Raw genomic sequence first — 23,199 nt, 5'->3', positions numbered from 1 at the left:
ACCCCCTGGTTAGTGGAGCACCCCCACTAAGGCATAATAATGTGTTAATTTCACGACTGTATATATCGGTATTGGTTGATATCAGTATCGGTAATTAAGAGTTATATATCGGATATCGGCAAAAAAGCCATTATCGGACATCCCTAAAAACAACACATTGATTTTCCAAATACGATAGTATTTTTCTTTTTTTCGCTCAGGCACTGCCATTGGCGCCTCTTTCAATATCCTCGTCTCTCATTGGATGCTCTTTGAGCATAGCGAGACATCATTGGGCAAACGGCACTAGCGTTTCCTTACTAGCAGCAGCACATCTCCGGTGGCGACCGCTCGACTGGCTGGTGAACAGGTAACCATTGGCGACTCTTGTAAACATGAAATACTATCTATTTCCCAAGATAACCTAACAACGAGAATGTACTTTATGAAAATAAATCAAGTATAGCTTGTGTAACAACCACAGCGGCGCGCTAAGCGTTGTAGTTGGCTTACTACTCGTCTCACTAACACAGCTTGGCACAAACACTGCAACCTAAACCACAAATTACAGCTAAATACATATTTGAACATATTAGCACCTTCATTCATACACTAATTTAGTTATTTCGCATATTTGCTTGAATTTGGAGAACTTAATTGTTGTGCTTTTGACAGGCATGTAAAAGAAACCAGTGGAGACTGCAGTACTGGCAATAATGTCCTTCAGAGATTTGAGAAGTAAGGCGTCATCACAACAACATCAAGTTCAAAACACATTTCCACTAAATACCCGTGTGTGTTTTTTTTTTTTGTGTGCAATTTGCTTACTGGTAGATTTTACAGAAATGATGAGGGCGTTGGGCTATCCTCGCTTGATATCGATGGAGAACTTCAGGACACCTAACTTCAATCTGGTGGCAGAAATCATGATATGGCTGGTTAAAAGGTACTAATATCTATAAGTTCATCTATTCAGCCATCATAAATAATTGTGTATTTTGTCCTACGATGTAGATATGAGCCTCAAATGGATATTCCCGGGGACGTGGACACGGAGTCGGACAGAGTATTCTTTATAAAAGCCGTGGCTCAGTTTATGGTATAGTGAGTCGTCTTAATTGTAAAACCATACATCTATGAGGTCATAGATGTAGTATGTTTATGTGTCCTTTTCTTAAGGCGACTAAAGCTCACATCAAGCTAAACACCAAGCGCCTCTATCAAGCTGATGGCTACGCAGTGAAAGAGATGTTGAAGATCACCTCGGTGCTCTACAGCGCCATGATGACCAAGCAGATGGGCCTGGAGGACAGAGTGGAGGACAGCAGCAAGTTCAAGTTTGACATAAGCTCACGGGTATGATGATAAATATTCCCTCACATTGTCAACCGCTCTTATCTTTATTTTCATACTAGTCGTCTGTCCTTGCTCCAGATTTCCGAGCTCAAAGAAGCTCGACAGCTGGCGTCTGAGGTCACGTCAAAAGGAGCGTCTCTGTATGATTTACTAGGCAAGGAGGTGGAACTTAGGGTGAGTTGGTTGGTTGAAGTTTATTTTGTGCACAAATACAGTTTCAACATGATACGTCACATATTTTACATTTCTCTTTACAACATGCTCGAAAGGAGTAGGAAGAAGCAGTGCTTATTTAATCCTACCACTTTTCCAGTTCATAGCAGTTTCTTACACATACAGTATATGTTCACTTCCTGTTTTCAATTTGGAGCACTGTTATATCAATGTTTTCTAAATACAACAGTTCTCTTCATAAATAGTTAGGTCCGTTAAGACCCACATAAAGAGATTAATCATATCTTATTTACAATAAATATAGTTGTTCTACTTCCTTCTACATTGTAAACACTTTGTGTTTGACGAATCTCTTAAACTGCATCAAGTTAGTACTTTGTTGACTCCTTTGCTTACATTCCATAATTTAATTCCACATACTGATACACTAAAGGTCTTAAAAGGCCTACTGAAATGAAATTTTCTTATTTAAACGGGGATAGCAGATCCAGTCTATGTGTCACACTTGATCATTTCGCGATATTGCCATATTTTTGCTGAAAGGATTTAGTAGAGAACATTGAGGATAAAGTTTTGGTCGCTGATAAAAAAGCCTTGCCTGTACCGGAAGTGGCGTGACGTCACAGGTTGAACATTTGCACATTGTTTACACCAGCAGCGAGAGCGATTCGGACCGAGAAAGCGACAATTACCCCATTAATTTGAGCCAGGATGAAAGATTCGTGGATGAGGAACGTGAGAGTGAAGGATTAGAGTGCAGTGCAGGACGTATCTTTTTTTCGCTCTGACCGTAACTTAGGTCATACTTGCCAACCTTGAGACCGCCAATATCGGGAGGTGGGGGGTTGTTTGGGGGTGGGGGGCGTGGTTATTTACAGCTAGAATTCACCAACTCGAGTATTTCATATATATTTCATATATATTTCATATATATATATATATATATATATATATATATATATATATATATATATATATATATATATATATATATATATATATATATATGTATGAAATACTTGACTTTCAGTGAATTCTAGCTATATATATTTTTTTTTTATTTTTTATTTTATTTACATAGAAAGAAAAAAAAATACTTGAATTTCAGTGGTCCAGTGGCTATCCATTAGATGGCAGTATTGTCCTGTTTAACTTCTCCGTTCATGATGAGTATATCATTTCGGTCGCCATGTCTGTAATTTCCTCGTTCTTCTGCTTCGTCTCCTTGTTGTGTGCGCAGTTGTGCACTCTATAAAAGCCCTAGATGTTATGACGTCTTTGGGCAGGCAAGCTGTTTATTTTGTGGGAAAGCGGACGTGAGAACAGGCTGTCCTCACTCAGTCTCAGGTCCGCATTGAGCTGGAGGGGGCGTGGCCTCCAGCTCCAGCTGAATACCGGGAGTTTGTCGGGAGAAAATCTCTGCCGGGAGGTTGTCGGGAGAGGCGCTGAATATCGGGATTCTCCCGCTAAAAACGGGAGGGTTGGCAAGTATGACTTAGGTACAAGGGATCATTGGATTCCTCACTCTCTCCTTTTTCTATTGTAAGTGTTGTACGTGAATACATATGCTTTAAATTACATTTTTTTCTAGGGATTATATTTCTCCTCCTTTTGTTGAGAAGAATGTTTGTACATCCTAGATCTGTTGTGTAGGACTAGATGTTACAATCCCCTAATGCATACTTGAGACACCTATGCGACTTAGTGGGATGGTCAAGTGAGTGAAGGCATCCTCTGGGTTATCAAGTGGGCGCCCCCCATCCTCAGTGTTTCGCTGATAGGCCCACGACACCTCCAGAGGGTTCAGCAGTGAGTCCCAGCGTCCCAGGATCACTCCCTAGATGGCATCACTCACTTGAAAGCCCAGGTGGAGTCCCTTCGCTTGACCCACAGCCACTGACTCCCCTTTTCAGCGGCTTTTGAGAGGTCTTTCACTGCCTGTCGATGGGCCTTCCCTCGCACTCCCATTTCCCTGAGGAGCCTGGATGTTGAGGTGGCCACGAATCCTCTGCAGCCTACTTCCACTGGGCGTACCCTCGCTTTCCAGCCTTGTTGTTGCGCATCGGCTGCAAGCTCAGTGTACCTCAACTTCTTGCGCTCGTAGGCCTCCTCCATTGCACTCTCCCAGGGCACCGTGAGCTCTATGATGTACACGAGCCTGAGCGAAGCTGACCACAGAACAAGATCTGGCCGCAGGTTGGTGGACGCAATCTCAACTGGGAAGCAGAGTCTCTGGCCCAGGTCTGCCAGCAGTCTCCAGTCCCGTGCCCCGCCTAGCTGTCCAGTGTCTGGTCTTGTGGGGGTGAGGTTGGCTTGACCCTCGCCCTCCCGGACAAATGTTGTTGCTTGCCAACGGGATGACGAAGGAGGAAGGGCATTGACACTTGTCCGTCGACTTTCCAGCACTGCTGCAAGACACTTTAGCACCTGGTTGTGCCGCCAGGTGTAACGGCCTTGGGTGAGGCTGGTCTTGCAGCCCACCAGGATGTGCTTCAGTGTTGCTGGACTCGGACACAGAGGGCATGTGGGGTCTTCACCATACCACTGGCTGAGGTTTTTTGGAGAAGGCAGGACATCGTAGGCAGCCCTGATGGTAAAGCTTGCCCTGAATGCCTCCATCTCCCACAGCTCTTTCCAGGAGATCTTCCTCTTCTCTACTCCTTCCCATGTCATCCACTGCCCTTGTTTTGCCTGCGCCACAGCTTGTGCGCACCTTCTTGCTTCCTCTTCCCGACGTATCTCCTGGACCACCAGCTTGCGTCTCTGAGATGGAGTGGCCTTGCTCCAGGCTGGTGTATTGGCCCCAAGGCCAAGACCACTCCTCCCCTGCAGTACTCGGCCCACAATGTCTCTGTGCCTGAGTGCTGCTTTAGCCTGCTCAGTTGCAGCCAGTGGGGTCCACTTCCTCCCAGTAGCCAGAATGGGGGCAGCTTGGGCTACAAATGGATCACTCGAATCCAGTAGCATCATCTCCAGTCTGACTTTGGCGCACTTGAACTCCTCTGAGAGACTGGAAATGGGCAGTTCTAACATTCCTTTGCCGTAGAGTCCAATACTGCTGAGGCACCTGGGAAGGCCAAGCCACTTCCTTGCATATGAGCTAACCAGTCTCTCCAGCTTTTCCACCTTAGAGAGCGGGACTTCATAGAGGGTTAGTGGCCACAATAGGCGTGGAAGTAGTCCATACTGCATGCACCAGAGCTTCAGCTTGCCAGGAAGCAGGGTTCTGTCGATGTTCTCCAGGCCGCTGGCTACCTCCTTCCTGAGCTGATCTACCTGCTCTTTGTCTTTGAGGGAGGCATCATACCAACGACCTAGGGACTTCACAGGCTTCTCGGAGACTGTTGGAATAGGTTCCTCACCAATGTGAAAGCGGTGGTGTGACAGTTTCCCCTTGTCAATAGAGATGCTTCTGGACTTGCTTGGCTTGATCTTCATGCGAGCCAGCTCGATGTTTTCTTGGAGCTTTCTCAGAAGCCGTACAGTGCAAGCCTTGGTTGTGGTGAGTGTTGTGAGGTCATCCATGTAGGCTCTGACAGGCGGCAGCCTCAGGCCAGGTCTTATTAGCTGTCCCCCAACCACCCATCGCGATGCCCGGATGATCACCTCCATGGCCATGGTGAAGGCCAGCGGGGAGATGGTGCAGCCGGCCATGATTCCCACCTCCAGGTGTTGCCATGCTGTGGTGTACTCGGCAGTTGTCACGCATAGCTGGACGTCCTGGAAGTAGGCCTTGACAAGGGTTGTGAGAGCTGCTGGGACCCTGAAGTAGTCGAAAGCTGTCCACAGGAGGTTGTGAGGGACTGAGCCAAAGGCATTGGCGAGATCCAGGAAAACCACATAAAGGTCTGTTCTCTCCTTCTTGGCAACCTGGATCTGATGCCAGATGACACTTGTATGTTCCATGCAACCGGGGAAGCCTGAGATGCCTGCTTTCTGGATTGATGTGTCAATCAGGTTGTTTCTTTGCAGATATCCTGCCAGCCTATGAGCAACCACGCTGAAGAATATTTTTCCCTCGACATTTAGAAGGCTGATCTGGCGGAATTGGCCGATTTCTGATGAGTCCTTTTCCTTGGGGATAAGGATTCCACCGGCTCTTCGCCAGGAAGTTGGTATCTCCTTCTTTTGCCACACGACTCTCATCAGCTTCCAGAGGAAGCGCAGGACATCTGGTGCGTTTTTGTAGAGCCTGTATGGAACTCCGTTGGGACCTGGAGCTGATGCGGCCCTTGCTCTACGCACGGTTTTGTCTACTTCACTCCATCTGGGTAGGCTGATGTCTAGATCGTGCTCTGGTGGATTGACTGGTGGCATGTCAGGTGGGAGTGTAACCTCTTCATGGTGTCGGTCGTCTGTGCTGGATTTTTGCAGATGTTCTTCCAGGTTAGCCTTTGACACTGAGAGACTTCCAGACTTCTCCTTTGTGAACAGACTCTTCACAAATTTGAAGGGGTCTTTGTAGAAGCGTGTTCTTGTTTGCTCCTTCCTTCTGCGCTTCCTCAGAAGGTTTTCCGCTCTCCTCAGTGTTGCAAGTCTACTCTGGATCTCTCCCTGCAGCAGGTTTATGCCCTCCTTCTCCTCCTCTGTGGCCTTCCTCCATTGCTTCTTCAGCTGTCTCCTCTCCTTGACTAGGCGGTCTATTTCTGTCTGTCTTCTGGACTTAGTGGGGATTGATGGAGCAGATCGTTTTCCTTCGACCACTCCAAACCGTTCCACTCCATAGGCATAGATTAGATCCCCCATTCTCTCCAACTTCTTCATGGCGGTGCCTCTGATCCCTTCTATGATGTTGCAGAGATCAGTGTTGACCTCCTTCCACAGTGTCCCGTCGCAGGATTTTGGCCACTTGACAAATGGCCTTCGCCCCCGGATCTTCTTTTCCGTTGCAGGTCGTAGTGGGTTGGGTTCAGGTTGTTCTCCCGTGCCTAGTTCTGCCTCCTCAGGGACAGGGGTGTTGATGTCCTGCAGACTGTGGGGTTTGTCCTGCTGCTGAACTTCAGTCGACTGACTCGACCTGCTTCTCAGAAAGTAGCTGTCGATGCGAGTTCCCTGTTGACCCTTCTTTAGGCACCCTTTCTTGCCTTGGTGTATTTTCAGGCCTTGGGTGGAAGTAACCTTTGTCCAACCACATACGCAGCTCTGAAGCTTGTGTCCTGCTGTGGCTGTTGGAGCCTCAGGTATGCTGATCATCAAACTCGTAGTCTGTTCCGTTCCTGTGTTCGTTACCGGGTGTTCTGCCGATGAGCCATCTTCCGCCCCCGCTCTCGCTGACTCAGGGGGTATTTTCTTCTTAGAACTTTTCGTAGCCATGTTTGGGTGGAACCCATACACCGTTCGTGCTGGATCCTGCCACCACGGGTAGCTAGCCCATGGCAGCCCCGTTGGGGTCTATTCCCTCCTGCCAGCTGTCTTTCCATGCCGTCGCAAGGTCTTTCCCTTGTTGTCAGCTGCCCTTTCACAGCAGTCACTGGTTCACCAGATGATCAGATCTGTTGTGTAGGACTAGATGTTACAATCCCCTAATGCATACTTGAGACACCTATGCGACTTAGTGGGATGGTCAAGTGAGTGAAGGCATCCTCTGGGTTATCAAGTGGGCGCCCCCCATCCTCAGTGTTTCGCTGATAGGCCCACGACACCTCCAGAGGGTTCAGCAGTGAGTCCCAGCGTCCCAGGATCACTCCCTAGATGGCATCACTCACTTGAAAGCCCAGGTGGAGTCCCTTCGCTTGACCCACAGCCACTGACTCCCCTTTTCAGCGGCTTTTGAGAGGTCTTTCACTGCCTGTCGATGGGCCTTCCCTCGCACTCCCATTTCCCTGAGGAGCCTGGATGTTGAGGTGGCCACGAATCCTCTGCAGCCTACTTCCACTGGGCGTACCCTCGCTTTCCAGCCTTGTTGTTGCGCATCGGCTGCAAGCTCAGTGTACCTCAACTTCTTGCGCTCGTAGGCCTCCTCCATTGCACTCTCCCAGGGCACCGTGAGCTCTATGATGTACACGAGCCTGAGCGAAGCTGACCACAGAACAAGATCTGGCCGCAGGTTGGTGGACGCAATCTCAACTGGGAAGCAGAGTCTCTGGCCCAGGTCTGCCAGCAGTCTCCAGTCCCGTGCCCCGCCTAGCTGTCCAGTGTCTGGTCTTGTGGGGGTGAGGTTGGCTTGACCCTCGCCCTCCCGGACAAATGTTGTTGCTTGCCAACGGGATGACGAAGGAGGAAGGGCATTGACACTTGTCCGTCGACTTTCCAGCACTGCTGCAAGACACTTTAGCACCTGGTTGTGCCGCCAGGTGTAACGGCCTTGGGTGAGGCTGGTCTTGCAGCCCACCAGGATGTGCTTCAGTGTTGCTGGACTCGGACACAGAGGGCATGTGGGGTCTTCACCATACCACTGGCTGAGGTTTTTTGGAGAAGGCAGGACATCGTAGGCAGCCCTGATGGTAAAGCTTGCCCTGAATGCCTCCATCTCCCACAGCTCTTTCCAGGAGATCTTCCTCTTCTCTACTCCTTCCCATGTCATCCACTGCCCTTGTTTTGCCTGCGCCACAGCTTGTGCGCACCTTCTTGCTTCCTCTTCCCGACGTATCTCCTGGACCACCAGCTTGCGTCTCTGAGATGGAGTGGCCTTGCTCCAGGCTGGTGTATTGGCCCCAAGGCCAAGACCACTCCTCCCCTGCAGTACTCGGCCCACAATGTCTCTGTGCCTGAGTGCTGCTTTAGCCTGCTCAGTTGCAGCCAGTGGGGTCCACTTCCTCCCAGTAGCCAGAATGGGGGCAGCTTGGGCTACAAATGGATCACTCGAATCCAGTAGCATCATCTCCAGTCTGACTTTGGCGCACTTGAACTCCTCTGAGAGACTGGAAATGGGCAGTTCTAACATTCCTTTGCCGTAGAGTCCAATACTGCTGAGGCACCTGGGAAGGCCAAGCCACTTCCTTGCATATGAGCTAACCAGTCTCTCCAGCTTTTCCACCTTAGAGAGCGGGACTTCATAGAGGGTTAGTGGCCACAATAGGCGTGGAAGTAGTCCATACTGCATGCACCAGAGCTTCAGCTTGCCAGGAAGCAGGGTTCTGTCGATGTTCTCCAGGCCGCTGGCTACCTCCTTCCTGAGCTGATCTACCTGCTCTTTGTCTTTGAGGGAGGCATCATACCAACGACCTAGGGACTTCACAGGCTTCTCGGAGACTGTTGGAATAGGTTCCTCACCAATGTGAAAGCGGTGGTGTGACAGTTTCCCCTTGTCAATAGAGATGCTTCTGGACTTGCTTGGCTTGATCTTCATGCGAGCCAGCTCGATGTTTTCTTGGAGCTTTCTCAGAAGCCGTACAGTGCAAGCCTTGGTTGTGGTGAGTGTTGTGAGGTCATCCATGTAGGCTCTGACAGGCGGCAGCCTCAGGCCAGGTCTTATTAGCTGTCCCCCAACCACCCATCGCGATGCCCGGATGATCACCTCCATGGCCATGGTGAAGGCCAGCGGGGAGATGGTGCAGCCGGCCATGATTCCCACCTCCAGGTGTTGCCATGCTGTGGTGTACTCGGCAGTTGTCACGCATAGCTGGACGTCCTGGAAGTAGGCCTTGACAAGGGTTGTGAGAGCTGCTGGGACCCTGAAGTAGTCGAAAGCTGTCCACAGGAGGTTGTGAGGGACTGAGCCAAAGGCATTGGCGAGATCCAGGAAAACCACATAAAGGTCTGTTCTCTCCTTCTTGGCAACCTGGATCTGATGCCAGATGACACTTGTATGTTCCATGCAACCGGGGAAGCCTGAGATGCCTGCTTTCTGGATTGATGTGTCAATCAGGTTGTTTCTTTGCAGATATCCTGCCAGCCTATGAGCAACCACGCTGAAGAATATTTTTCCCTCGACATTTAGAAGGCTGATCTGGCGGAATTGGCCGATTTCTGATGAGTCCTTTTCCTTGGGGATAAGGATTCCACCGGCTCTTCGCCAGGAAGTTGGTATCTCCTTCTTTTGCCACACGACTCTCATCAGCTTCCAGAGGAAGCGCAGGACATCTGGTGCGTTTTTGTAGAGCCTGTATGGAACTCCGTTGGGACCTGGAGCTGATGCGGCCCTTGCTCTACGCACGGTTTTGTCTACTTCACTCCATCTGGGTAGGCTGATGTCTAGATCGTGCTCTGGTGGATTGACTGGTGGCATGTCAGGTGGGAGTGTAACCTCTTCATGGTGTCGGTCGTCTGTGCTGGATTTTTGCAGATGTTCTTCCAGGTTAGCCTTTGACACTGAGAGACTTCCAGACTTCTCCTTTGTGAACAGACTCTTCACAAATTTGAAGGGGTCTTTGTAGAAGCGTGTTCTTGTTTGCTCCTTCCTTCTGCGCTTCCTCAGAAGGTTTTCCGCTCTCCTCAGTGTTGCAAGTCTACTCTGGATCTCTCCCTGCAGCAGGTTTATGCCCTCCTTCTCCTCCTCTGTGGCCTTCCTCCATTGCTTCTTCAGCTGTCTCCTCTCCTTGACTAGGCGGTCTATTTCTGTCTGTCTTCTGGACTTAGTGGGGATTGATGGAGCAGATCGTTTTCCTTCGACCACTCCAAACCGTTCCACTCCATAGGCATAGATTAGATCCCCCATTCTCTCCAACTTCTTCATGGCGGTGCCTCTGATCCCTTCTATGATGTTGCAGAGATCAGTGTTGACCTCCTTCCACAGTGTCCCGTCGCAGGATTTTGGCCACTTGACAAATGGCCTTCGCCCCCGGATCTTCTTTTCCGTTGCAGGTCGTAGTGGGTTGGGTTCAGGTTGTTCTCCCGTGCCTAGTTCTGCCTCCTCAGGGACAGGGGTGTTGATGTCCTGCAGACTGTGGGGTTTGTCCTGCTGCTGAACTTCAGTCGACTGACTCGACCTGCTTCTCAGAAAGTAGCTGTCGATGCGAGTTCCCTGTTGACCCTTCTTTAGGCACCCTTTCTTGCCTTGGTGTATTTTCAGGCCTTGGGTGGAAGTAACCTTTGTCCAACCACATACGCAGCTCTGAAGCTTGTGTCCTGCTGTGGCTGTTGGAGCCTCAGGTATGCTGATCATCAAACTCGTAGTCTGTTCCGTTCCTGTGTTCGTTACCGGGTGTTCTGCCGATGAGCCATCTTCCGCCCCCGCTCTCGCTGACTCAGGGGGTATTTTCTTCTTAGAACTTTTCGTAGCCATGTTTGGGTGGAACCCATACACCGTTCGTGCTGGATCCTGCCACCACGGGTAGCTAGCCCATGGCAGCCCCGTTGGGGTCTATTCCCTCCTGCCAGCTGTCTTTCCATGCCGTCGCAAGGTCTTTCCCTTGTTGTCAGCTGCCCTTTCACAGCAGTCACTGGTTCACCAGATGATCAGATCTGTTGTGTAGGACTAGATGTTACAATCCCCTAATGCATACTTGAGACACCTATGCGACTTAGTGGGATGGTCAAGTGAGTGAAGGCATCCTCTGGGTTATCAAGTGGGCGCCCCCCATCCTCAGTGTTTCGCTGATAGGCCCACGACACCTCCAGAGGGTTCAGCAGTGAGTCCCAGCGTCCCAGGATCACTCCCTAGATGGCATCACTCACTTGAAAGCCCAGGTGGAGTCCCTTCGCTTGACCCACAGCCACTGACTCCCCTTTTCAGCGGCTAGGGTAGCAAGTTATAATTTGCTTTGTACATAATTTTAGCTGTTTGCAAATGCACCAAATCATTGAATTTCAATATTTTCGATTCAATAAATAAAGGGTTTGTATGTTCTCTATATCCAACATGATGTATAATTCTAACTGACTGTTTTTGTAACACTGTTAGTGAATGAACTGTACTGTAGTTATTTCCTCATATTTCTGCACAATAACTCAGATATGGTAACACTAGCAAGCAGTAGACAATGTTTGCTTTGTTCTTTATTGAAATATTTATTGCCACCTTGTGTTGTATATGTTTTATATGAGATTTCCAGCTCATTTTCTCATTTATTATTACACTCCAAAATTTGATTTATGTTACTTTTTCAACATCTACTCCGTCTATTTGCATTTGTGTCTGACTTTGTCTTCCGCTGTTACCAAATAGCATTATTTTAGTTTTACTGAGATTTAAAGAGTCTGTTTTTGTCAAACTATTTCTTTTAATTTGTTCATTTCTTCTGTTATTTGTATTAGCTTCTGTGTGTTCTCTCTTGAACAAAAAGCAGTCGTGTCGCCAGCAAATAATACTGACTAAGTCCTTTGTAACTTTACAAATGTCGCTTGTATAACGATTGAACAATTTTGGTCCTAGTGTTGATATCTGGGGTACGCCGCAAGATATCTGCAGCGCTGTTGACATACTTTCACCTATTTTCACAAATTGCTTCCTGTTGGTTAAGTAGTTTCTTATCCAGTTCAAGACCATCCCTCTGATTCCATATCATTCTAATTTATTTAAGTGTAGGCGCACGCAATTTGAAAGTGTCCCTATTGTCTTTTAGAATAAATGTACAACAGGGCTGTTCAACTGGTGAACCGGGGGTCGAATCCGACCCGGGAATGACTCCATACCGGCCCCCTGATTTCAGTTCAAAAACTTTTTTAAAGCAAACTAATAAAAAAGCGAGAGTGCACCTGCTGTATAGAGAAAATTGGACCACACAGATCCCTGCGTTGACATGTTATTGTTAGCTAACATAGAACACCGGAGTCCGAACTTGTAATTTACATAACTGAGGTGTTCATTAAGGCACGCTTTTAAGTCTTTTCCTTTTTGGCAGTTAATTTTGGTAATGTGATTTATGTAATAACTAAGGTGTTGCTGTAGCTTGTTTATTTCAGATACAGTCAGTAGTCATTTGTTCAACTTCTTTAGTTTTAGTAGTGGTGTTCCTCAAGGTTCCATTTTAGGTCCCCTTTTTTTTTCATCATTTGGGCTTTTTAACTGGTTGGTGGCCTGTGAGTTCAGTTTAAAAAAAACTTGCGAGAGACTTTGCAGCAAAATCTTAAAAACTTTAGAGTGTTGTCATATAGATCAGTGGTCCCCAACCTTTTTGTACTTGCGGACCGGTCAATGCTTGAAAATTTGTCCCACGGACCGGGGGGTGGGGGGAGGCGTAGTAAAAAAAAAATATATATGTATATATATTTATTTTTTTTTGTCATAAAGAAATACAATCATGTGTGCTTACGGACTGTATCCCTGCAGGCTGTATTGATTTTTATTGATATATAATGTATATATTGTGTTTTTTATGTTGATTTAATAAAAAAATAAAATACACATTTTTATTTTTTTAAATTTTTTTTATTTCTTGTGCGGCCGCGGCCCGGTGGTTGGGGACCACTGATATAGATGATCTTTGACACGGTTTTTTGCAGCAGGTCCTTAAAAACAGCAGAGCGGTCTTGTAACTCTGACAAAATTAATATACCAAAATCAAATGTTCACTGTGTATATAATTGAACAGTGTTTATGTTGTGTACAATGTGTTTTTATAATATGTTGTGCAAAGGAAATTTCATAATTTTTGGAAGCTCATCTTGTATTTGACATTGTTTATAGGGTTAGGCGCAATAAGTGTTCAACTTCAGCCTAAACCCTTTCGGTCTGCAACATTTTCAATTTATGAAAACAAACAAACAACTGTTTGTTTATGTAAAACTGTTTGTTTATTTGGTTGACCACTGACCGAAGAAATAATAAACTAAACTAAACTCGAGGACGCTGGTTCTCTGGAATATACAAAATAAGGCTAATAGTTAAGGCAGAAGTCCACTTCCCAGTGTTCAGCTTTCTGGAAATTTAGTTGAATATACCTGATGTATGTTTAGGAAAAGAGAACAGCGGCCATTGCCAGACCCCTTGAGATCGACGGGACTGAAAGGGCCCTCAGAGCTGCCATCAAAGAAGCCTTGGTAAGTATTTCTCTTGATAATGTTTTTCTTTGAAATTAATACATTCATACCTACGTATTTCTTCCGATTAAGGAAACCACGGAGAAGACCAAAGAAATGTTGAATAATATTGTTTCTGACGAGGCCAGTCTGGATGCCAAGATAGAAAAGAAAAAACAGGACCTGGAGAGAAGTCGGAAGAGACTTCAGACGCTGCAAAGTGTGCGGTGAGTTGATGGTGTTCCCACAATAACCAATGATTGACAGCTGATCAGTTATCATTTTGTATTTAGAACAGATGGTTATGAATTGTTTATATTGAAAATGGAACTGCTTTTTTGGGGTGTTTTGTCTATCATTCACAATCCCTATGTTGGACCATAACACGTTTTTCCTATTCTTATGCATTCTAATTCGTAAATAAATGCTAGTAAAAGTCAGCTAACAATGGAGCAAATGGTAGTCGCTCTGTTACGCCTAAAAAGCATTCTAAAAACATCCAAAAGCTTCCATCAATGTTTTATATAAATGCTGTAAGTATATCTGTAATTTAGTAACAGGCACAGTCATCATCAGATGTAATATTTACAAATTTTGCTCATTTTAAGCATGTGGCAGCGTATTAATTTCACAGATGTATCACAGCGTTCGCTTTTCCCTTCAACAACAACAGTACTACTGATGGCAGACTTTATGAGACGACAGCGATTACTTTGGGACAAATGATGATCCTTAACCTTATATTTATAAGCCTGAATATTAGGAGAATGAGCTACAAGTTTTAGAAGCTGTTTTTGATCGATGATTGATTGAGAAGTTTATTGACATTTTAAATAATTTAATCCATGTAATGCTTTAAAAAATAGAAAGTCTGTGTGCTAAACAGATCCAGCTTTATTGAAACACTAAGCATCATGCAGCAGTATCGCTAAGTGCTAAACAAGAAATACAAAGTAGGAACATAATAAAACAACCACTTACTGTACAATGTCTGCTCTCACTGGGATGCCAACTGATGGGATGTTCATATCTTCCCTAATAGATGAATAGTAATTTATAACCCTCACGCAGATATTAAAGAAAAAGTAATGTCTTCCTTGCCATCTCCTAGTATGAATTGAATGTCAAAGTTGACCAACTTCTCGGTTTATGACCACAATTTTCTACTATACAAGTGAGAATCATGATTTATGATCTACAATTAATTTTTAGCAACTCTGAGGCGATTCAGTGGCTCACCGGCTCAATATGTCAACACTAGTTGCATATATTAGTTAGCTCTGTGATCATGGCGGCGCTAAAAATAGTTCATCTGTGTTAGCGCTTATAATAACAATATTGCTATACTTGGGTAATATTCAGGTCACAAGATGTAAATGGGAGTATTTTTTGGCATTGTTGTTTTTTCAGAGGGCTTTATGGGCCGAATAGTGGACTCTCATTAGCTGTACATTGTTAGCCGCCTCGTACAGGCTGTATTTTACGACTTAGAATGCATAAAAATAAGAAAAGCATATGTGTTCTTATCTCAAACCGTGCCTGTGAATGATAAAACATAAAATTTCCTTTTTTAGTAGAGTGAAATCACGGTTTTGTAAGCCCCACTTTTTGTATTAGGCGTTTTTTTGCCACATTTTTGTAAACCACCTCAGCTATCGTAAGGCCAAACATTGCACGTAACAATATCAATATGATGTAATCGTATAATTTGGATAATTGACTGAGGCATGTATTTTCTTTAAAAAATAGGCTAAAAAATGTCTAATAAATATTAAAAGAAAAATCTGTCTTGTTAGTATCAACATTGTTCTTGTTACATAACATAATATGGTTTTGCTGTATTTTTCAATTGTTGCTGCTTATTTTATTACTACAATATAACACAGGCTACACTTTGTACACCCCTGGTTTATTTACATTTGATATTCTTCCCTGGCGGAATGTTAAAATTTAGTTTAATTTAGTAGGTAAACAGTCTTTTAAATTAGAGATTAAAATAAAAAACTACTCAAGGATTTTTACTGACTTGCTCCACAACAAAGTTATAAACACGAACGCATATAATTTAAGAAATGCACATTTCCTACACACTAGTCTTTTTTTTTTTTTAAAAAAGGCTTTTTATGGTTATCTCTATTCACGTTGGAATAAAGAAAATGCACACACAAGCACTAAAGTTGTGTCTTTTTTTCCCTGTGTCACTGTGTTAGACCAGCATTCATGGATGAATATGAGAAGATCGAAGACGAACTTCAGAAGCAATATGAGATCTACGTGGCAAAGTTAAAAAACCTTTGTTTCCTAGAGTCTCAGCTGGAAGATTACCATCAGCTGGAGCAAGAGAGGTTTGAGGTATGTTAACATGATGTTTAAAATCATTATCATTAGTATATCACTTTAGATCGAGGGTGTCAAACTCATTTTAGCTCAGGGGTCGCCTGGAGGAAAATCTATTCCCATGTGGTAAAATCATGGCATTATCATTTAAAAAAAAGACCACTTCAAATTTGTTTCAGTTGTTTTACTTCGACTAAAAATATAACAAGCACATTCTGAAGTGTGTTTCCTCAAACTGCCACATTGGTGACATCCACAACTGCCACAACACATCAATTTATCATCATTCAAATGTTAAAAATGATAATATAATCAAAACAGTTGTCAAATGGCCGAATTAAAGGTAGCATGACTACAAACGTAACCAATGTGAACATAGTAAATTCAAGCATAAAATAAAATATAACAACAAATGTAGAAACACACTTTTTACAATGGAGTTCAGAGTGCACATTGTGCCGTCAACAAATTGCGAGCGCTGCACAGAATCTTTACTACAAAGATGATAGTCATGCTGACTTAAGTCTTTGCATCTTACCGTTTTGTTATTTTATCTGTTGAGTAAATAATTGATTATAATTGTTGAGTAAATCATTTATTAAAAAAAGGTATTGTGTGTCGGTACAGCATTAGTCTGCTGCCAGCCACAACAGGAGCAGCTAATTGGAGTAGCGGCAGCCAATCCAGAGGGCGCTTAAAGTCAGCTGACACCTCATCTTAAACAGTGTAATGTGGGTTACATTGGAATTGCTATTGCAACATCCAGTGGACACATTTAGAACAGCAGTTTATTTCATAAAAAATTGCAGCTCATTTTAATACTTAACAAACTCATTTTGCGGGCCGGTTTAAACCTGTTTGCGGGTCTGATCCGGTCCAAAGGCCGTACGTTTGACTTCCCTGCTTTAGATAAAGTTAGTTTGTGAGGTGAATTTACCTGACATGTATTACCATCTGAAACATGTTTTAATTTACCGTAGCTGAGTCAATATGCTAACTCAAGATTCTCCTGTTTGCTTCACCTTGCTCACTCGTCTTCTCTGTGTTGCCCATGCAGGAGGTGGAGAACACTCTTCGGATGATGCAGCAAAATCTGAAAGAGGAAGACAGAGATCTTATGAGGAGCTCATGTGAGACCAACACAGAAAACAAAGCAGAGCGTTGCTCATCTTTATGTTACGTAACGTATGTCTTGCAGTGAAAGATGTGGACTCTGACATGGACGTCCTTGAGGACGACGCGGACACTGACAGTGACTTGGAAGAGTCTCGACCCTCAAATCCACGGCCCGCTCGAAACGGCATGATGGATGCTACACGGACCAGCGATTTGTTCCGTATGTCAGCTTTTTGTTTTGTGAATTATTTTAGTATGAGGTCTGAATCAGGACTGCAACGATTAATCGATTAATTCAATTAGAGAAAAAGCTTTGGATTTATATTATGTTGCTTAGAATACTTGTGTAACCCTTGTGCAAATCTTAGGATCCAAAAAGGACCTGCACATAAACGTGTCATGAGTCGGCAATAAATTAATACCTATTTTTACTTTCAACGCTTGAATTATTTTAACAATAAAATGTTTTATTATTTTAAATGCTTTTTTTAATGTTTTATGGCCTTTTTGTCAAAGATGACAACTTTTTTTTTCAAAGAAAATGCGAAATATGCAATATTTCTAAAAATAAGTTGCAGAGTGGAATATTTGAGGTTGGGTAATTAGTTACAGCCTTGACTATGTCAATAATTTGAAAATGTACTCATTAAGCTCATCAAAACTGTGTTCCAACGCCATCTTGTGGTTAAGGAGCACAATTCCACCAAAACAGCATTTTCTTGTTTTTCAGTCGGCAAGAATGAGATTAGCTCGGCTTTCATGGAAAAAGCATAGTCACATACCAGGATTACAGTCTGTTAAAAAAGTACTACTTATAATGGAAGTCAATGGGACCGAAAGAGTTCTTAAGAGAATGTGTGTATACTTTATTTCAATATCCTATTTTAACAACGTTGCAATCAAATCAAACTTTATTTAAAGAGCACTTTTCATACACATGCAAGCGGCAAACACAAACTACTGTACAAAAAAATAAAAAATAAAAATAATAGAAGATAAGAAAGCATACCTACACATCCACACAGACACACACAGCACTATTGACAATAACAACAAAAACAAAACATGGAATGGCACTGAGGATTTGAGGAAAAACGACACCTTTTGAGGCGTCTACACTGGAGAATAACTAAAATCACAATGCAATTTTATGAAAAATAATGCTAACCTTCAAACTGATCAATCACATTACATAAGCATACATGTAATATCCGTTTTGGACACTAGAATGCACAAGAGTTAATGAGTGTACCAGAACTTTTAAATACATGGACAGAGTTACTCCACTGCTAGATGACAGTGGAGGTGTGCAAGTGCGTGATATGTGTATTTATTTTATTCATGCACTAACTGTATGTTAAAAGTGCAATTTCAACGACGATATTTATTTATTAGAAAACAATTATGAAAATTATGGCAAGCAGAAAAGTCGTTGTTTGTTTCAACTATTTTCCCCTAAAATACACATTGTGTTTTATCCGATTAATTGAACAAGCTAATGGATAGCTTCCTCGATTATTAAGATATTTGATTGCTGCCGCCCTAACATGGATAGATACATTTGCCTGTGCAAGAAGGTACAAAATAGATCTTTTAATAGCAAAGGTTGCCAACCCCTTTTTTAGATCTAAATAAATTATAACTGAAATGTTATATTTGTGGTAGTAGTTTTAGCAGTGTTATAGAACAACATGTTTAACCTTATTTATCGACATGAAATCTACAGATTATTAGAAATAAATCTTATCATCCTAACAAAAGTCGAATATTTGATGCATCCATCTCCTGTCAAGTACATACAAGATTCATCTCAATCAGTACCACCATTAATATATACAACTTTTCCCTTCTAGGAAGAGGAACAAGATTCATCGGGAACATGCAAGGTGGTGAGAGTGATGAGGTAAAGATAACTGTACAGATGTTTTGACTTTTCCTGCTCTCATCCATTTCTCTGCACTCACTTGTTTATTTCTAGCCAACATTAGCCATTTCCGCAAGGCTAAAACAGAAAGGAAAGGTTTGTGACAGGGCTTTGTGTAGTAAACTGTGTATTATTGTGTATTAGCACAAATTAGCATAATCCATCCTGACATTCGACTTCAAGTACTTTCCTGCAATATATATTATACTCCTACGTATACATTGTTGCAATTTGTTGGGTATACTCTGACATCTATAGTCTGTGTCCTCCATCTTGCGGCAGTCATGACCACTCAGTCAACTGGTGCAAGTTAATATGACAGCCATGTGGATACATGAAGTAATTACTCATTTACATGGTTGTCAAAAATTGTAGTACTTATAGATTTGTAGTTATCAATGTAGCACACTTACGGTAGCAATCTTTTAGGGGAAATATATATTTTCTTTTTATTAAATTGTGACACTGTAGCATAAAGTTTGCATTTGGAGTAGTTACATAATGTATTTCATGTTAGAAATATTACAATTTATTTATTTAAATAAGTTGTTTGGCATACAGTAATACGGTATCGATGCTGAATTCCTTGCAAATGACTGCCGCAAGATAGCCGACAGCTTGACATGATCTGGCCAATCCGTGAGGCATCTAGTGTATGTTTGGAGCAGAGGTGTCCAAAGTGCGACCAGGGGGCAATTTACGGTCTGCAGCTAATTTTTTAACGGCCAGTGGCACATTATAAAAATACTACTACAAAAAAAACATTAAACTACAATCTGTGCAATTCCAGTATCACATAAGTTATGTGCCTATGGGGTAAATGTGTGCGAAATTAGTTTAAAAAGTTAGCATGTGTATCATACTAAGTTATGTGACTCTGGGGTAAATGGTTGCAAAATTAGCTGAAAAACATTTTGCATGTGTCACAAACCAAGTTATATGACTCTCCGGTAAACAGTTGCAAAAAAAGTAAGCATGCTAATGTTAGGCTGTATGCATGCTAAAAAGAGAAGATTTTTCAGGAAAACATGGAAATCCTGGTAATCAGGGATATTTCAGAAAACAATCCAATGTTAGCAACAGTTTCCCAGCCGGGCCGAACGTATTGATACTTGAACGGAATTACTCACTTTTTCAATGTTGAAAAGTTCCTGGAAATCAGGGAAATTTTGGAACCCAGAACCACTTTGACTTTTTAAGATTAAAGATTAAAGTACCAATGATTGTCACACACACACTAGATGTGGTGAAATTTGTCCTCTGCATTTGTCGAATGTCCAGGTTGAGTGAAATGTGTGGCTGGTAGAATGGTTTGAATCGGGTGAGAAAAGTGGGAATTGTGCAAATTTGAAAAATGCCCCATTCATTTTAAAAAACAATTCCAGGAATTCCTGGTAATCTGGGAGTTTTGGGAAGAAAAAAAATAGACATTTTTGTTGTCTGAATTGAGCCGAATGTTTCTATACTTCAACGGTTCCGATCGGACGAAAACTGGGAGAAAAAGGTTTTCAAAAAACTGAAGAATTTCCAGGAAAATCTGGAATTCCTTGTAATCTGGGATATTTGGGAAGACAAACCAACGTGAGCACAACCGTCCCTGCCGAGCTGAACGTTCTTGATACGGTTCCAATCGGATGAAAACTGTGGGCCCTGGAGCGCGGCGAAAATCTGGCGGAATAAAAATAATAACTATATTAATAATACATTTATGAATTTTCGGATAAAAAGAGCAAACGGGTGAAATGCAACGAGGAAAAAGTTGCAATGTTGACAAATTAAACACAAAGCTGCCACGCAGGCTATTTTTTCTTTCAAACTGCAATTGTTCAAAAATAATAATGAATCAAAATAAATGTTATTATGAATTATTTACCTATTACGTCACATCAAATATTCCACTTTGAAATATTTTTTGCAGAAAACACTGCATATTTTGTGTTTGCCATAAAAACAAAGTTTTCTATAGCAAAAAAGGCATAAAACATAAAATAATGAAAATGTGTAATTGATGGATAGATCTGAAGTTGATCTAGAGATTTAGGCATTGAAAATAAATAATGAATGACATATTTTTAACACTTTCATGAGCCTTTTTGGATCCTTGAGAATTTTAATGGGATTTTGTTTTTAAAACTGTCATTGCTCAAAAAATGATGAATCAAAATCAATGTTATAACTTGACCTATTTAAGGCTTATATTACTTCACATCAAATATTCCGCTTTTTTTTTAAATTGTGGGGAAATATTGCATATTTTGTTTTTGCCATTAAATACAGGGTTTTTTTTTAACAAAAAGGGCATCAAACATTTTTAACCTTTACTTATATCGACAGATAGATAAGTTTATTTAAGCGTTTGAAAAAATTAAATAAAATAAAAATATATATATATACACTATATTGCCAAAAGTATTTGGCCACCTGCCTTGACTCACATATGAACTAGAAGTGCCACCCCATTCCTAAACCATAGGGTTCAATATGATGTCGGTCCACCTTTTGCAGCTATTACAGCTTCAACTCTTCTGGGAAGGCTGTCTACAGAGTGTTTTTATAGGAATTTTGGACCATTCTTACAAAAGCGCATTGGAGAGGTCACACACTGATGTTGGTCGAGAAGGCCTGGCTCTCAGTCTCCGTTCTAAGTAATCCCAAAGGTGTTCTATTGGGTTCAGGTCAGGACTCTGTGCAGGTCAGTCAAGTTCATCCACACCAGACTCTGTCATCCATGTCTTTATGGACCTTGCTTTGTGCACTGGTGCCCAGTCACGTTGAAAGAGGCAGGGGCCCGCTCCAAACTGTTCCGACAAGGTTGGTAGCATGGAATTGTCCAAAATGTTTTGGTATCCTGGAGCATTCGAAGTTCCTTTCACTGGAACTAAGGGGCCAAGCCCAACTCCTGAAAAACAACCCCACACCATAATTCCTCGTCTACCAAATTTCCCACTTGCACAATTCAGTCCGAAATGTACCCTTCTCCTGGCAACCTCCAAACCCAGACTGGTCCATCAGATTGCCAGAAGGAAAAGCGTGATTCATCAGTCCAGAGAAGGCGTCTCCACTGCTTTATAGAGTCCAGTGGCAACATGCTTTACACCACTGCATCCAACGCTTTGCATTGGACTTGGTGATGTATGGCTTAGATGCAGCTGCTCGGCCATGGAAACCCATTACATGAAGCTCTCTGCGTACTGTACGTGGGCTAATTGGAAGGTCACATGAAGTTTGGAGCTCTGTAGCAACACTATGCACTTTAGCATCCACTGACCCCTCTCTGTCAGTTTACGTGGTCTACCACTTTGTGGCTGAGTTGCTGTTGTTCCCAAACTCTTCCATTTTCTTATAATAAAGCCGACAATTGACTTTGGAATATTTAGGAGCGAGGACATTTTCTCGACTGGATTTGTTGCACAGGTGGCATCCTATGACAGTTCCAGTTTCTTTCACAAATGTTAGTAGAAACAGTCTCCATGCCTAAGTGCTTGATTTTATACACCTGTGGCCGGGCCAAGTGATTAGGACACCTGATTCTGATCATTTGGATGGGTGGCCAAATAATTTTGGGAATATAGTGTATGTATGACTCGTTTTTAAATTTTTTATGATTGAAACCCTTCTGGGTCCCCGGGACCAAACTTGAGGAGAACCTAAAGGCTAATAAAAGTATTCATATTTAATTGGTTTTGAAAATGAAAAATATCAAAATGGCCCACGTATGCTTTGATTTTTAGTGTGCGGTTCTCAATGGAAAAAGTTTGGACACCCCTGGTCTATGGGTTTGCTCACTGTTGTGCAGTACTATGTATATATGGCAAGAAACAAAGCATTGTTATAGTCAATTGACTGTTACGGATGGATTGCATACCCTTTTTCTAGCTATAGATTTGTAGTACTTTCTAGTACTTATTGTAAATATACAATTGTGAGTTCAACATTTCTTGATGGCTTTTCTGCCTGTTTTAGTCTGAAGAGAGTGAGATTGAGGTGGACGAAGATGATGAAGAGGAAGATGAGGACGTGAGCAAAGCATTGGACGATGACAGTTTGGAAGATCCCGTGTTGAGGCCAACTCGCTCCTCCAGGGGCCGCGTGAGACCTCCTCTGTCTGATGAGAGCGACGACTTCTGATTTATTAGCAACCTTTTTCATATTCCAGCCCATCATATATATTCTATTGTAAACTTGTATAATACTGAATATAGTACTACTAATCCATTGTGTAACACAGAGCATCCATATAGATTATACCTTTATGTTTCAATATTTGTGTATTTTTGTAATAAAATATTTTTGTTGACGGCACCTTATTGAAAAAGGAGGACTATGTTATTGTTTACTTTATTACTCTAGTATACTCTCTAGACTGAAGCTGTGTGCCTTCATTGTTTTTGTAGCTGTTGTTTTGAGGCATGTTTAAAAAAAATAATGCACTTTGTGAAAGTCAAAGTATAGTACTTCCCATAGTTGTAGTGGGT

The 23,199-nt window shown here is 42.7% G+C and overlaps 1 protein-coding gene across 1 annotated transcript; it reads left to right on the top strand.

Moving 5' to 3' along the window:
* The first annotated feature begins 206 nt into the window (after positions 1–206).
* On the top strand, positions 207–23,026 carry cluap1 (clusterin associated protein 1). Its single transcript, XM_062028074.1, has 13 exons — positions 207–349; positions 655–717; positions 814–925; positions 994–1,078; positions 1,159–1,335; positions 1,414–1,509; positions 13,285–13,368; positions 13,441–13,574; positions 15,558–15,699; positions 16,742–16,814; positions 16,883–17,020; positions 18,654–18,703; positions 22,688–23,026. Exons 2-13 carry the CDS (start codon positions 696–698, stop codon positions 22,850–22,852), a joined length of 1,278 nt encoding a protein of 425 aa, XP_061884058.1. The 5' UTR covers positions 207–349; positions 655–695; the 3' UTR covers positions 22,853–23,026.
* The last annotated feature ends 173 nt before the right edge of the window (positions 23,027–23,199 follow it).

Source organism: Entelurus aequoreus, linkage group LG19, assembly GCF_033978785.1.
Source record: "Entelurus aequoreus isolate RoL-2023_Sb linkage group LG19, RoL_Eaeq_v1.1, whole genome shotgun sequence".
Taxonomy (NCBI): Eukaryota; Metazoa; Chordata; class Actinopteri; order Syngnathiformes; family Syngnathidae; genus Entelurus; species Entelurus aequoreus.
This window is presented reverse-complemented; position numbering and strand designations above follow the sequence as displayed.

Coding starts and splice junctions, on each gene's coding strand:
- cluap1 (XM_062028074.1), top strand. CDS start 696: ATGTCCTTCAGAGATTTGAGAA. Junction 15,700..16,741: donor TGGAGCAAGAGAGGTTTGAG/GTATGTTAACAT, acceptor TTGCCCATGCAG/GAGGTGGAGAACACTCTTCG. Junction 17,021..18,653: donor ACGGACCAGCGATTTGTTCC/GTATGTCAGCTT, acceptor TTTCCCTTCTAG/GAAGAGGAACAAGATTCATC.